Source organism: Fragaria vesca, linkage group LG3, assembly GCF_000184155.1.
Source record: "Fragaria vesca subsp. vesca linkage group LG3, FraVesHawaii_1.0, whole genome shotgun sequence".
In the NCBI taxonomy this organism is placed as follows: domain Eukaryota; kingdom Viridiplantae; phylum Streptophyta; class Magnoliopsida; order Rosales; family Rosaceae; genus Fragaria; species Fragaria vesca.
The window spans coordinates 6,823,852-6,839,837 of NC_020493.1; the positions used below are offsets into that span (position 1 = coordinate 6,823,852).

The following is a 15,986-nucleotide window of genomic DNA, read 5'->3' on the forward strand; positions in this document are numbered from 1 at the left end:
CTATGATTAGAACCAAGAGAGATGGGTCGTTTCGTGGTTATACGGGTGGGTTTTAATCAAATACAACCTGGTTAAAAAATAATAATAATAATAAGACTCGTCTGCACTCACTGAATAAAACGAGATCAACACCAAACCCATAACCCAGAACAACTGAACAAGAAGATTCAAAGAGCACAAAAGCAATCACAAGATTAGCCCAAATTTAGAGATTGTCAACTACGAAAACATCAATCTTTACGGGTTTTGTCTAGCTCAAGAACATGACTGACTGCTCTTTACCTCTTTCTCTTTCCCTCTAGATGTTTTCTAGGCGTGTCTCTCAGGTTGGGAAAGAGGTGGGCTCCCAAAAATAGGTTGAATAGAAGATAAAAGGGAAAAGTGTTAGTGTGTATTTGCGAGAGAAAGAGATAGATAAAAGAGATCAGAGAAGAGGGAAAAGATAATGGGTAAAAGTAAATTGTATTCTATTGTTTCAAATTTTATAGTCAATATTTAACTATGTTTGTTGTCTCGATCTGCAACAAGAATGATTTTTTATTGTAAATTTGCACTACCCACTCACTACTCATTATCGATTGTACTTCTCTACCTGGTTGTTATGCTGGGTTGTTGAACAGACTTAGTTTTAAACTGAAATTGGTTTCTGAGTTTATAGATATTAAAGATTCATGCTTTTGTAGCTTGTTAGTATCTAAATTTGGGTTTATCTTTGGGTTTGGTGTTGTCGTGTTGAATGTTCTTGTTTTGGATTTTCTAGGTTCGTTTGATGTTTGATTGAATGATCAAGAATGGTTGTGTTTGGTGAAGGTAGGTCTTAGTTTTTTGTTTGGGTCGTAATAAATTAAAACATGCCCGTATAACCACGAAACGAATCATCTCTCCTTGTTCTAATCATAGCCGTTGACGCTAGCTCATTTAACCACATCTAACAGTGGACGTTCCACATCCGTAGATTTTAATAGAAACATATGTCCTTAGCAGAGAAACCATGTGTATATATACACACGCACACACACACGCACACACACACACACACACACACACACACAAGGCCCTTCCATTGAGAGATCTTTTTTTTTTTGTTCAAATCTAGGGATAAGGTATTTGAAAAACTTACCGATCATAAAATCACATCTCCACCGTTCAATTTGTAGTTCTATATGAATAGATCACTAATACAAATTTTCAGAAAATTTGGTGATCGTTAAGTCACCCAAAAGTTTGATTTATTTTTAATGATGTTGAACGGTCCAGGTTTGACATAAAGTGTTTGAGTTTTGTTTTAATCTCAGTCATCTAATCTCATTTAAAAAAACATATCTAATGGTGTGAGCATATCCCTAGATTTGAGCAAAAAAAAAAAAAACCTTTAAGTGGAAGAGCCTCCTACACACACACACACAATATTAAAACGAATCTGACGGTTGTGACCCTATCCTATAAAAGACCCAAAAAAGGAATCCCTTATTAGAAGGGGGTGTATGTGTGTGTGTGTGTGTGTGTGTACAATTATTATCAGGTCCAAATATCTTTATTTATTCAAAATGTACGGATTTTCTCAATTGATCCACTTTTAGATCATATTTTCTCATCTTAATCGTTTACGTTGTAAGTATATATGATTAGATTATATCTACAAATTTTCAGCCAAATTGATAATCGTTAAGGCATTCAAAAATGTGATTAAGAACTAAAAATACGAACGGTTCAAGTTGAATAGTTTCAATTCGTTTATTAATTTAATTCATTTTTGATATTTTAACGATCTCAAAATTAGCTGAAAATTTGTAGAAATGATCTACTCATATATACCTACAATGTGTACGGTTAAGATGAGAAAATATGATAAAAAAATAAATCAAATTAAAAAAATTTGTACATTTTAAATAAATAAAGATGTTTGTATCTGAAAATGTCAATAGAGTTTAATTAAGCAGAATGATAGATACGTCAAATCCATTGGCAGAACAATGGGGTCGTACGTTAACCATCATATTAATTTGCCTCGCTGCATGATTGTATTAATGTGTTCCTGATCGATCTAATCTGCTTTGTTGCATGATTAGATTAGATAGAAGCCGACTGTAAGACTAACTTACTACGCATATATGCATGTCTTTATGGACATGGATTATGTCTATGTTAACAGTCCTCGTTAATTAATTATAGACCAGTATATATCAGAGTAATATACATGGCTGCTTGATCAGTTTGAAAACCCTTAATACCTAAGTGCCTAATTCTAGCCAACAGCCACTCAATTCTCTACAATCCCTCACCACTACTTGTTTTTACAAATTGCCATTTATTTGATAGTAAAAGATCAGTCATACAATCAAACATGTATTTTGAGAAATGAAAGGCATCAATAGCGACCCCCATGCATGAGCCACTCACGAAAGAGGTTGCTCATGAACAAAATAAACAAGTAAACACCATGTTCATCAAGTAAACATCTGCAGAAACATTTTGGGTTATAAACTTGTAGTTGATAGGTAAGTCTTAAAGGTGCACTACTCGTCATTAGGAGTGTAATTGTGTTGCAGCAGTGTACACATCATACACATGACGTGGTTGAAGCAAAAAACTCTTGGGAAGCTTGTAGCAGCCGTTCACTACTAACCTAATGAAGACAAGGGAACATATGGAACTTGTGGTCCTCACCCATAATTCTCCCTCTTTTTCCCCTTCTTGTTGTATCTCAAGGTTCTTTAATTCCATTTCTTCTTTGACTTGTACTCCATCTTTCTCCTATCTATTGCTCCTTCTCCTCTTTTCAATTCTCTGCAAAATGGAACCAAACAAAGCTCAAGGAAAGAGGAGCTTGAACTTGGACATCGAGGAGGAGGAAGAGGAAGAAGAAGCGGACGAGGACGAAGACCATACGAGTAGGCCTTCGGTACTAGTGCATGGAGAAGATGATAGGAGGAAGAGAGTGATGGTGATGAATAGTGCTAGCGCTACTAGTCCGAGCAAGAAAGGATCCGCTGCAGGGGGGTCTATGACTACAAGGCCGAGCTGCCAAGCGCAGAGTTGCAATGCAGACTTGAGTGATGCAAAGCAGTACTACCGACGACACAAGGTCTGCGATTTTCATTCCAAGGCTCCGGTAGTGGTCATCGGTGGCCTCCGACAGCGCTTTTGTCAGCAATGTAGCAGGTGTAGTTTGCAAACCCTAATCTTTAACTTTCTAAATTTCTGTTTTCAGTTCTGTCATGGTTTTGTAGATTTAATTTAACTATTCGCTAACCATGTCCTAGATCTAGCTATCAGATGGTTTCAACTGTTAAAAGATCAGAGTTTATATCAAGTTAATGCTTGATTGAAGAACATTTTAGCAAGAAAAACCATTTATTTTTCTTTGTCAATCATCTAGTTCTAATGTAATTCATGCATGTCTAATCGAATTTAGTATATATGTGGCGCCCTTTAATCAAAGCTTTATTTGATCGTTAACCTAATGCATGTTAATTGAGATTTTTCCCTCTGTCGATAACTCTTAATTAGTTAGGAAAATGCACCTCAATGTTTTAATTTGCTAGTTAATTCCAGTCGAAAGCTCATATCTACTGAAAACAATTGCAATAATTGAACTAGTTTCTTCTATAAATCACCCCCTAAATTAAAGTCTTTTCACAACTAAAGGTGTGCACGAGCTATGCCTGATCGATCGAGTACTTGCTAATTTATAACATATGGTTGCCAAAAGCTAGAAAGAGTTGATGATGTGAGCTAAAGGTAGTATGAAAATTGCTCTGTGGCATTGAGACTGGGGGTCACACTAAGAAACCCATTTTCATGATAATATATACTCCCAAAATTATGCCAAAGTTAGGTCTACAATCATATATAAGCATTCCGACAGTAAATGACTGATAGCTAAAGAGAAAAAGTTTGCGAGATCATCAAGATAGAAATGGCTTACCTTATTTTTTTTATGTTTTAATTACTTCATGCTATCTATGGCTTTGAAATGGTGCATTCATATGGTTGCATGCAGGTTCCATGACCTGTCTGAGTTCGATGAAAACAAACGAAGTTGTCGCAGACGTTTAGCTGGGCACAACGAACGGCGCCGGAAAAACTCCTCCGATTATCCCAACTGAATAACACAGACAAGAAAATTTGATCGAATTGAATCATTGGAGGCCTCTTGTCCAAGCAGATTATATGTATTATATATATAGCTGGCTATCTGAGCATCTTGCCCAGTTGCTCTCTCTCTTCTGTCAACCCTAGACCTCAATTATTGCAACTGTAATGTAATCAAACTATTTGAGCAGTAGCCAATCCAGGTAGTGCTTTCGATTCGTTGGTAACTGTATAGTCATTGAAATGACTCGACTATTCTCGTTCCACTTAATTGCTATTTCTCATAAAATCATCATCTACCTCTTTGCATTATAAATTGTGGTCAAAGTTTTTTTGTCCAAATACACGTAGTCATCTAAGAATTTCAGCATGAATGCATCAATGAAAATGAGGAACTTGGGAAATGCGTGCAGTTCGGATAGTTGTGAGCGACTAAAGGTCGCACAATTCAAACTAATAAACGAGTAATTCACCTAGCTAGGTACATAGATGATTAAACTGTTGTAAACATCGGCACTGGTTCAACAGTTTGGCAAGAGAAGATGACAACGGAACAAGCTAGGTTACTTGAAGCCTCTTTCATTTTCTTTTCCTTCTTTTGTTTCCGTACCAGAAGGGAAAACAGAGATGGCATAGTTTGTAATGGATCTAAACTAGGCAGAGGAACAGCATAGCCCTCAGCAGCAATCACATGAATGCTTTGTTAGGAAAACTTCTATTACAATGATGGTATACGGATAGAGATTACAGAAATAATTGATACATAATCTTGCACCATCAATCATGGCACAAACAAGGAGCAGATTCAATCGCAGACACTTTGAATGGTGTTTATAAAATAAAGCACACCTAAACTGAACTAAACATTAGACAAACTCACAATCACAGCTGATCTCCAACGGTTTCTTGCAAAAAAATGTTGGATCACTCGATTAAAGAAAACAAGATACGGTAACAATCGATGAGTTGGCCAAGTGAAGAATTTTCTCTGGATGATGTCTGTATGCGGAACCTTGAATTGTATTCCATTAAGAATTGGAAAATAGGTTAGAGGCTTTTGGTAAATGCAGAGATTCAGAGAATTAATATCTTCATTCACGTTTGATCCCTAATAGTTTAATGGCTACCTCCCAGCTTACAATTGCCGCAGCATTAGCAGGAAAGGCCCTAACTATTGTAGGACCTAGACCTGTATAGCATCCTTTCAATCCAGCCCTTCTGTATATCTGCATAGCAAAATAAAAAAACAAAAAAATTTAGGTACATTGACTCGAGTACTGGAGGGGGAGGTGGAGAGTCAACAAGGAAATATTTCTTGAAAGAACATTCTTACTGAGCTTAAGATATGAAATGGATTTCTTGAAGAGTTCTTATCTGCTGATGTCTGGATTATGGTCTTCGCCACATCCAAGGGCAACACAGCACACCAAAACTGGAATAAGGGTACCGAAAGAATCACAATTTGAAGATACTACCGTAATAAGAATGTGAACAGGTGCATTATACAAGAGTGACAAACTGGGAAGATGCATACAGCTATACCACTAAGGCCACCACTAAGAACCCCAACTCCCAAGTCAATCAAGTTCTTGTGGCCTGATGAAGCAGAGTTCAGTTGTAAATGCATCTGATAGCGGACATATTCATATACGCTAAAAAAGACTGCATTTCCAGTAGCTTCTCTTAACAATGTTGTAAAACCTCCACGAAAAATTCCTCTAACCTGAAAGATTTTCCATCAGCTAAGAGCATTATCACAAATTATGTCTGAAAAACAAGGTGCAGTATTTCTTACCCCATCCTCTTTTACAGTTTTAATGGCACAATCAAGAGGGCCGGCATATCTACTTGATATCGGTATCAAAGAGTCTGTGCCTTGAACTTGCATCCTACACTGGAAAAGGTCGGTGTAATAAGCATAAAAGGAGAAACAACTTTTCAATATAGAAACCGTCGAAGTCCTTTTACCTTCACTAGCTCTGAGGGGCATAGAATAAAACTGATCACTGCTCCACCAGAAGCTGCAGATGGAATTATGACATGTGGTTGAGGCACAACACTTTGCACATTTCCCTTCAAGTATCATTAAGAGTAAGCAGACTGTTGCACTATATATAACAAATGATATTCTTAAACATTGAGAATAATCACTAAAGTAGTTGATCCCAAACATGTGGCTAACTAAGGCCATTACAGAGATCATGGGCAAACAATAACTGAAAAATCTGTGTGCACTTCATTTTCATTTGTACCTGCAGCGACTGTTTCATCTGGGAATACATGCCAAAAAGAAGCGAACTCTCAAAAGCTACCCCCACAAAAGATGATGTTGCCCCTCTGTAAAGTCCTTTTATCTGTCAATGACTCAATTCTAGTCAGCACTCCTGGATAAGATGCATGTGATCTTCAAACACCACAACAATTGACACCCTTTCGAAAAGCAAACATGGGGCTACATTGTCATGTTAGAGATATAAAGCTCTGATTCCTACACAAAGTTCAGGACCATACATACCCCTTCAGTCCTTAGTATCCTCGCAGTACAATGCAAGCCGTTCCGATATGTAATCCCATGGTCTACAGTGTTGTGCATTTGCATCTTCACCTAATCAAGCAAGTGAAAAAACAATGTTACACAGTTACACATGGTACAAGTTCTTCAAGTTCAAACCATTCTCAGTTCACAAAGCAATCTAATCAGCTGTTAGAAGTAAACAATCTCCTACTGTCATCGATCAAAACCAGACAATGACAAAAAGATGCTCACATTTAAAGCAAAGTGCTACTACAATCATCCTCACGTAAACCAATCCAACACTTCCACATCAAAATTACGACTACCCAGATTCGAAAGAACTAAACTTTATCGACTACACACCAGAAAATGAGATAAAGAACCAAACCCATGAAAGCAAACTTCACTATCTTTCGAAACCTGAGTGAAAGTTGAGCAAATTGAACAGTAAAGTTGTTACCTTGACGGTGTCAAATGGATGGCCGGTGCTGACAGTGGCAACGCCGGCGAGCAATCCGGCCACGTATTCCTTGTAGCCGGAGCTATCCCGCATCTTTGCTTCTGTGTTACTGGGCAAGTTTCATGGTGGTCTCTGAAATTGTGGTGAAATAGCAAAGACCATTAGGGAGAGGTCAGAGCCCAGAGGCCTATTTTAGGTGTCAAATTTGGTCTTGATTATAGTAAAGGTGCCCTCGTAAAAGTAGCACTATGTTATTGGATTACATGCCGACTCTCCCAATTTGTGTTCAGTGTCATATTATTTTGGCATTGCTTTACCTCATTTGGCTGCTTCTTTCATGGTGTGCTAGATTGTTACAAGGATGCACTAGATTGTTACAGGTTGTGAGAAATTGTTGATTGGAGCAAATGGAAGAGTCGAAGGAAATTATTAGCTATCGTATGCCAAAATATGGGCGCATGGGAAAGATCCCTTTAGCAAAATTAAGGGAAAAAGAAAAAATATATAGTTATTTGGGACAGACTACAGAGTAGCATTATTCACCCATGCACAATGCTTTCCCGTAAAGTTACAGAACAAGAGAAAATTATACTGCTAACTATGGATATATCAGCCAATTTCTGGAGTATGTGAAGCAGAGCTATGAAATCTATCTAATCTCGGTATTTCTAGGAAATTGCAGCAAGCCTGTTGGTCATAACTTGCTAGGAACAATGTCATTCAATATTCTTCCAGCTCTATGAAGCTGTGTTGGCTTTGCAAACACATCTTGTCTTTCAGCTAAAAATTTTGCAAAGCGAGAACCTTTCCCTTCTTTGTCGCGATCATTTGGTAATGACTCTTGCATATGAGGCAAAGGAGGGGGCTTTGGAGACAGATGCGGCATCAATGCCCATACAGAAGAAAGATGTTCGTTTGGTTGGTCGAGAACCTGAAGAAGTGAAAGATCTTGCATGTCTGGGGAAAAAACCAAAGCTGTCAGATCGAAATAATACAATGTCGCAGTGAATGTTTGTATTACTTTAAGGAAAAATCATCCAGATAAAAACCTAATTAAGCTAACAAAACTTTTATAGCTAAATAACCTTTTGAAAACTTGAAAATTAGCAGGAGAGCTGCACATGGAATGCTGAAGTTCAGATGTGGTATAACTGTTCCTCCACCATGTCTAGCATTGCTGTGACAAGAACATACCTCATTAAATACAGAACTTCTATCCATAACGAGTGAGCAATATAAATTTAATGAAGGAACCCAGTGGCGTAGCCAGAAACTACCACTAGAAGGGTCAAAGTATAAACAAGAATATTAAACGAATCGAATAATCTAATTGAATAACATAAAAATGTATGAATTATTACATAAATACTTAAAAAAGACAAAGTAACAAATCTCCCTAAAATAATTATGATTAGCCACGATGATTCATATTTTGAAATCTTTTCGTGATGATTTCATTATCAACACCATCAAATATGTATTTTTTTTTATATAATATCTCTTGAGAAAAGCTTTCATATTTTAAGTGATAAATTATGAAGGTTTTGACTAAAGAAATTACGGTAGAGAAATTTAGAGAGAATGATAAGAGACAAACAAATTGTAGAAGCTTGAATATATATATAGACGTAAATATATCATGAATTGATTAGGATTGTACATTGTGTGATTAGCAAATCTATCCAAATTAGGACAGCAGAAAACTTGTCTACTATATTAATTGGCAATATATTTTCAAAAATAAAATAATATAGGGATAAAAGCTTTTTTAACGTCTCAAGACAAGATATATATTTAAAAGATTAAAAAAACATGGGAATAGAAGTTTTTTTACGTATGGATGAGGGGTGTCAGAAAGAGGCAAGTTTTGGTCGACAGTATATTTCCCCAGCCACTAAGAACTCAACTTGAAATGTGAGAGGGTTCAATTGAACCCCCTCGCCCCATAGTGGCTACGCCACTAAAGGAACCATAGATCTGATTTGATGAAAATGATGCAAAAAAGCAGTTCAACAATATCATCACGCAGAACAGGATTTCACCAAACATTAGCATAATCATACCAAACATGGGGGAACTTTGGACCAAGGCAACAACAGACTCGGTTTTTATTTATTTATTTCTTTATTTATTATTATTTATTTATTTTTGTAAAAGGGTCTTGGAACCAGCCTAGCTGGATCAACAATGACAAGAGACTTGTATCAGTTCTAGTGAGAAATCAAAATTTTTCAATGGCAGCTTCTTGGTACGACTTTTTTTGGAAGTTCACCATCATAAAGAGGCATTGCAAACTTAGATATTTGGCATACCTTGTAACAAGCCCAATCATATGACCATCTGAATTTACAACAGCACCACCACTACCACCTGGATGGACAGCTGCTGTTGTTTCCAGCATCACAGGAGAATTCCCCAGAGTATGTCCTGGTTGACTGGGTTGATGTGAGGGTAGAAACTTTGATTTGACAACTTTTGCCACCACACCAGCACATATTGATGGGGAAAAGCCTAATGCAGTACAACCCAAACAGAATATGAAACATGAGGAATTTTACCAAAGAAAATACATAATAAAGCGAATATTTCAGAACTATATTGCATCTTTTACTACTGGTAACGCAGTAGTGTCAGAAAAACCTCAAACTTAAGAGCATCAAATCTACTCAAAGATTTAACTGGACAATGCATCTGACATCGAAGTTTTCTAATTCAGTTTTAAAAATGTCATGCTACTTACACTTGTATCACTCAATTTTCCACAATAATAATATATGTAAGGATAATTAAGCAAGGCTCACCACATCTGGGTCCAAACAGTCCATGTCCAATAACGTATGCCTTTGATCCTAAAGATGGAGATGAAAAGTCCATGACAACTGGAGAAAGTTGATCTGGGATGTATTTGATCTGTAACAAGGCAACATCTAAAGGTCCTTTACAAACATATACTACTTTGGCGTCACACCAAATCCAAGGGTCCGTATGATCCAGGCGGACACGTATATTTCTATGGCCTTTGTAAGATGAGTTCCGTGCTCCATGTTCATTGCCAACTGAGGGATATCCATTCTTGTGAAGCCCTGGCAGAAAGCCTTCAATCTTCTGCTCACCATCAACTCCATTACACCCTGGAGATGCCGATCCGTTAGATAGGACGGGAGGAGCATCAGCAATGTATCCATCAGTCACAGTCCTTTTACCAAATCTCCATGGTTCTATGAGGTGAGCATTTGTGAGTATCAGGCCTTGCTTGTTGAGGAAAACACCAGATGCCCATACTCCATCATCTATGGTTATAAGACAAACAGAAGCTATAGCCTTCTCAACAGCTGAAGTGGAGCAACTAGTAGAAAGATGCTCCTGAATATGCGTTATGGGTCCATTTGAGCCGTCGGTGTCTGCTAAAAATGCTTTCCCTACAGCATTTAAGTTTCCCTTGTCATAATAAATCCCTTTTTCTGCATAATGAGGCTCCTTCTGCAGCAAGTCACTGCAAGCAGTTGCAATGGCTTCCCACGAAATTACCAGCTGTTACCCAAGACTAAAGCTTTGGATGACAAGTTAACTAGAAAAATTTAAAAGACGATACCATGTCAAATAGGAAATGTTCTAAAGTTACCTGAACTTCAGCACCACTAGTCTTCTGCCTCAATGGTCTAATCAACATACCAATAAGTTGTGCATTCTCGCTCAAAACTGGACCACCTTCCGCTCCTGATAGGATCAGAATTGATAGGGAATCAGAGACCAGTGGCATGAAAAGAACAATGGAAACTCTTAGAAGTAATGTTCGCACCAGGAAGACACCGTATGTCGGCCATCAGCAATGGAGTAATAGACGAATTAGGAGGATAGCAGTTGGCGATGGACCCCACTGATATGCTGAAATAGGAAGCTAGTATTTAGATGGAGCATCAATAGGAATTTTACTTCAAAGCACAATCAGAAAGAAAGCATAAATCATATCAACCCAACCGGTAGCCATAATATGTACTTGGACAGGAAGATAAGTCACCTGTTAAAGAAGTGCACAGGTGACAGGATACCAAAAGGAGAACCCACTGCTACAAGAAAGTCTCCCCTTTTATTGGAGGGCGATATGGTTATATTTGGCACATCCTGAACAGAAATATATTACCAATCAGTTTCAGGTATATTATTCAATATCTTTGAGTTCTGGGATATCAAAATATTGGATGCTAAAATGAAGGGTGAGAGCATAAATTTACCTTAGGAAACAAGGATACTACAAGAATTGCGATTCTTGTAACTGACTTTCCTGTACCACTTGCGTTCCCCAATTCTCTAGCAGCAAAATTTACCTGGGTATGCAAGAAAAACTATAATTTCACAAAATATTTCCTTTAAACTACAAGATATTGAAAGGATCTATATCATGTTAACTTTCAAAATTCCCCTAAACCAAACACAAAAGATTGCTGCTCCATTCGTGAACTTTTCTATAGGGTTTTCAATTGCTTGATTTCCGGTCATAGGTCATATCTAAAATATATATGCCCATGACGAGAACTTTTAAATGAATTACAAAAAAAAAACATCTAGTACCTGTGTCTGAATAACATCTGTAACTGGCTGAGGATTATTATGTGAGGCTAAAGACCAACCAACCTCCCATCCATGCTCTGGGGAGCTTATAGAAGCATCAATAAGAGATTGGAGTGCAACAGCAGATGCAGGAATGTCAATCTGTACAGGGCAGCAGTTAAATCAACATAGGAAACCATGTGTAATGTATCGTGTGCCCAAAAAAAAAACTGTACTCTACTGTCAAGCGATGACAAGAAACTTATATCAATGATGCTATATATCGTCAATAACCAACTGTTGAGATTGGCAGTGAGACTGCAGAATTCTCTCACATCAGTCATAAAGTTGTGGCTGTGTATCAAAGAACATTATTGTGACAAGTTCTACTTTTCCATTACAAAGTAACTGTATCACTGACCCTCAAAAGTTGCCCACTCACGGTCATGATACGCGCACAACATATACACAAACAAACTATAGTCATGTAAGGCACAATTAACTTATAGTTAACTTATAGTTGCCATTGAACCAAGCTTTTTCTCTAGCTACTCTACACTGAAATGGATTCTAATGTTCAGTAACAGCCAACCCAACAATCGAGTAACAAATTACCTACCAGGGTTAAAAGCTGCGCTGCAAACCAGCATGGAGGTCCTTTCTCCGAGCCTTTCTCCAACATCGGTTCATCCTGCAAACGAAAGCACCCCTCATATATAGTCAAACACTAAACCTCACTAAAACACCTTCATTTCAAACTTCAAACAAATCAAACAATACAGGGTATTGTGCTACACAGCTATACCTCTGCCATGACATCAATCTCAACCCCAGCAATCAACTCAGGCCTGCCCTGCAAGGCACCAATCAAGCATAACCAAACTTATCAAACACCAACACCAATACATAATCAAACAATTAATCAACATTACATCACAACAATCTCAACCTGGGCAAGGTTCTCCCTGTGCTGCAAAGACAGAAAGGGCTCAACAACCGAAGCAACAGTCACAACCAGAGCCGGTGACCGGTCACTCCCGCCGCCGGAAAGCTGCTTCGCCGCCTCACCGTCGTAAAGGGTTCCAGGCAACAACATCCCGGAAGCTGATATAGTCGTCGTCCCAGAGCTACACACAAAATGATGAGTACATCAAAATCCAAAACTAGGGTTAGGTTTAATTGCTCGTAGAGAAATTGGGGGCTTACTTGTACTGGTGGAAAGCATGGTTTCGCATCTTGAGGCCTTTGGGGTCCTAAATTGAAAAGGGCTTACGTAATCAGTGAGCTGCTGAGGTCTGAGAGAATTTAAATTTTTCAGAGAAGGATGAAGAGGACTACTTACAGGGCCTTTGACTCTGACCATGACGGAGAAATTCCGAGCGAAATCGACGATTTCCGGTAAGCCCATGGTGGGTCTGAGGGTCCGATTCCCAAGACGAAGAGAAGCTCAGATTAACAGTCTCAGTGGTTTATATATAGGTTTGAGGGAGATGAGAAAAAACAAGGAAGACGATTCTATTTTACCGTTTACCCATTGGTTAAAAAGTAGTTTTTGGATTGTAGTTTGGATCTGTTACCTAATTGGGGTTAGTTTAAGTTAATCTAAGTGGCTGTTAGTTACCCATGCAGGACTTACCATAGATGATTGCTTGACGGGTTAACCCTTGTTGCTCATAAACCTTCACTGAATCAACTACGGTTAACACCCAATTGAGATGAACATCCATCATTTGGAACATGTATTTTGTGTTAGAGGAATTGCAGTTTGTGGTGCATGTACGATACGTTTAACTGATATATTAAATTTATAAAAGCAATTATTGAAAATTTATTAAATTTATCAGTTATAGAAAAGACCGACACGAATGCAACGTCACATATACATCACTAGCCTATTATCTATTTGTGTTTCTAATTGTTTTACACAAAACCATTAGCGGAAAACTTTGTATTAGCCTTGTTTTGCAGAAATTTGTTTGGCAAATCTATCTGCCTTATCTTAAGAGACATTTTTTTACGCGTGTTAGGCATATTACGTTGTTTGCGCTCGTAAACAATAAGTTTCTAGCTAGATGTTTCTTATGTATGTTGATTAAGGCAACACAAAAACGTAATAAAATGCCTTATATAAGATTTTATTTTGAGATATTATATACTAGGAGTACAGTTCAAAAGTATTAGAATTTAGAACCAAATAGGCGACACACTAACTTTGATTAGATCTTTCCAATACGAATGACTCACCACTCTCATTTTCTATTTTCCAATTTTATTTTATGAATGATATCTCATCCTAAGTGAATAATAGATTGCACATCCTAAATTCTCAAAAAGGGATCGCTTACAAACTACTTCATTCTTCTCATTTTCACATCGTCAATATTGATTCATGCATTTACAAGCACGAAAGACTATTGACTCGCAACGGCTTTCAACAAGTAATGTATTTTCCTTTTTCCATCTTAACTAAATATTAAACCATTAAAAAAAAGAAAAAATACCAAATATATTATCAATCCACAGTAACTTATACTGCTTAATAACTCTTCACACAAGAAAACCACGGTAAAATGGTAACATGGTGAGTGAGAAATCATTTCAAGAAATAACCAAAGTATATTATCCAGGGTTAGTTCGGTAACTAACGTAGCTTTAACTCTCTTTAAAACGTAAATCCCTCTCATCAAAGCAAATATCCCAAGCAGAATTAGTCACTGAATTTACCAAAACAACCCCACAGCACGAATCGTCTGCCTATATATTTCTCCCCCTTCAGAGTCAATATTTATAAAATAAAAAATAAAAAAATTCGAAGAGAGAGAGAGAGCCTCTCTTCTTCTTCTTCTTCTCTCTACCCCTCCGCCTCTTCTCTTCTCTCTCAGACCACCACCGCAACCGCAACCACCGCCACCTCACTCTCTCTCTTTCTCTCTCCTCAGCTCTCGCAATAGAGGACACGCGGCGGGCGCTCATTCGCGGCTGGATTTCCAGAGCAATGCCGGCGCAGAAGCGTGGCTTCGAGGAGGCCGTCGAGGACGGTGATGATCCTGCTGCGAAACTCCACGAGAACGGCCACGAGGAGCCGCCGGAAGAAGAAGGTACGTGCTATTTTACTATAATACCCTCGCTCCGAACTAAATTTCCCCCCAACCACCGCAGCACACACACCACGTTCTCGTTTCTTCCTATTCCTCCCTGATTCTCTTTCTCTCTCTCACACTGCGACGTCGTTTTGGTTTTTCACTCAGAGTCCGATCGGAGCCGGAGCCCGGAGCCGAGTGAGGACGAGAAGGACGACGAGAAAGACGAGTAAGCTTTTCGTATTTTTGGCTTTCTGTTTTGGCTTTTCGTTTTTTCGTTTCGTCGTTGCACACCAGGTGTTGTTTGATGCTTTGAAAACGCTGCCGTTTTGATCTGCGTGGTTTTTGCTTGGCTTTGTAATCGAGCGGCTCACCGGAGCTGTGTGGTGACGTGTGTGTACGCGGCTGAGTGAACTGGAATCGTTGGCGTTGTGGAGAAGGAAGAAGAAGAGTGGTGGAGTTGGGATTTGGGGTTTGCGAGCTGAGATTGTTGCTGCGGTGATGTAATTCAAGGCTCGATTTCGCCATGCGTGCATGGTTTGTTCGAGGCTCAAAGCATGTTGCGTTCTGTGGCCGCTACAGAGACGCGTCCTCGTTTTCGGAGTTTCTGCTTGAATTTGCGTTTGTTGCTGAAGCAAGTGGTGGGTTTATAGCGAAGAAATTGTCACCGACTACATTGCTGGTGTTTAGCTAGTGAGTTTCTGGGTGCTGGTGTTTAGCTAGTGAGTTTTGGTTTGCTCAAGATTTGAGAAATCACGGTGGTCCGGTGAAAAGACCCATCCATCGGGGACAAAGATGGAATTTACAGTTGGTTCTACTCAGCTTGAAAGCTTTGTAGTTGTTCTGGGTTACCATTATGGTGCTACACGTTTTGCACGATAAAAATTCTGCTAGTTCACTCGTTTCATGTGCTTTGCGAGATTAAATTAAACGAAGCGGCATGCAATGATATTGTCATTTCTGGGTTTGATAGTACTCCAATATGCATGCTGAATTGGGCGTGCTTGCGAAATGCAACGGCTTATGGTTGGGGTGGTACAATATGGATGTACAGTATGGTACACTGATTAAAAATTGAAAAGTCTCATGGAAGTAGGCTTGTGATTGAAATCAATGGTTTGAGCTGGCTATTAATTATTTCCTTTTTCTGATCTTGAGGTGGCGTAGATTTTTTATTTAAAAGAGGTTCTTATGAATTCTCTTTGTGCATCAAACGTGAACTTCAAATCTATTTCATTTTTAATTTACCAGTATTTAAAAACGTTAGTTAAGCATTCAAAAAAAAAAA

At 38.4% G+C, this 15,986-nt stretch overlaps 4 protein-coding genes across 4 annotated transcripts in view; 2 read left to right on the forward strand and 2 right to left on the reverse strand.

Moving 5' to 3' along the window:
• Positions 1-2,762: 2,762 nt before the first annotated feature.
• LOC101300224 (squamosa promoter-binding protein 1-like) lies at positions 2,763-4,210 on the forward strand. Its single transcript, XM_004293837.1, has 2 exons — positions 2,763-3,162; positions 4,004-4,210. The coding sequence occupies exons 1-2, from the start codon at positions 2,795-2,797 to the stop codon at positions 4,107-4,109; spliced, it is 474 nt and encodes a 157-aa protein (XP_004293885.1). The 5' UTR covers positions 2,763-2,794; the 3' UTR covers positions 4,110-4,210.
• Positions 4,211-4,826: 616 nt separating this feature from the next.
• Positions 4,827-7,304, reverse strand: LOC101307379 (mitochondrial arginine transporter BAC1-like). Its single transcript, XM_004293773.1, has 8 exons — positions 7,071-7,304; positions 6,611-6,700; positions 6,348-6,449; positions 6,064-6,168; positions 5,891-5,989; positions 5,630-5,818; positions 5,429-5,527; positions 4,827-5,321 (listed from the first exon to the last, which is right to left on the reverse strand). The coding sequence occupies exons 1-8, from the start codon at positions 7,161-7,163 to the stop codon at positions 5,187-5,189; spliced, it is 912 nt and encodes a 303-aa protein (XP_004293821.1). The 5' UTR covers positions 7,164-7,304; the 3' UTR covers positions 4,827-5,186.
• A 235-nt stretch (positions 7,305-7,539) lies between these two features.
• Positions 7,540-13,026, reverse strand: LOC101299065 (glyoxysomal processing protease, glyoxysomal-like). The gene is made up of 14 exons (XM_004293744.1): positions 12,961-13,026; positions 12,825-12,871; positions 12,568-12,745; positions 12,424-12,471; positions 12,238-12,309; positions 11,640-11,780; positions 11,303-11,395; positions 11,089-11,192; positions 10,870-10,955; positions 10,693-10,787; positions 9,872-10,601; positions 9,383-9,581; positions 8,156-8,247; positions 7,540-8,045 (listed from the first exon to the last, which is right to left on the reverse strand). The coding sequence occupies exons 1-14, from the start codon at positions 13,024-13,026 to the stop codon at positions 7,765-7,767; spliced, it is 2,232 nt and encodes a 743-aa protein (XP_004293792.1). The 3' UTR covers positions 7,540-7,764.
• Positions 13,027-15,224: 2,198 nt separating this feature from the next.
• Positions 15,225-15,986, forward strand: part of LOC101301856 (putative E3 ubiquitin-protein ligase RING1a-like) — a 4,076-nt gene continuing 3,314 nt past the window's right edge. Inside the window, exon 1 of the mRNA XM_004295505.1 lies at positions 15,225-15,391. Coding sequence (XP_004295553.1) covers positions 15,225-15,391 — 167 coding nt within the window. The remainder of the gene's footprint in view (positions 15,392-15,986) is intronic.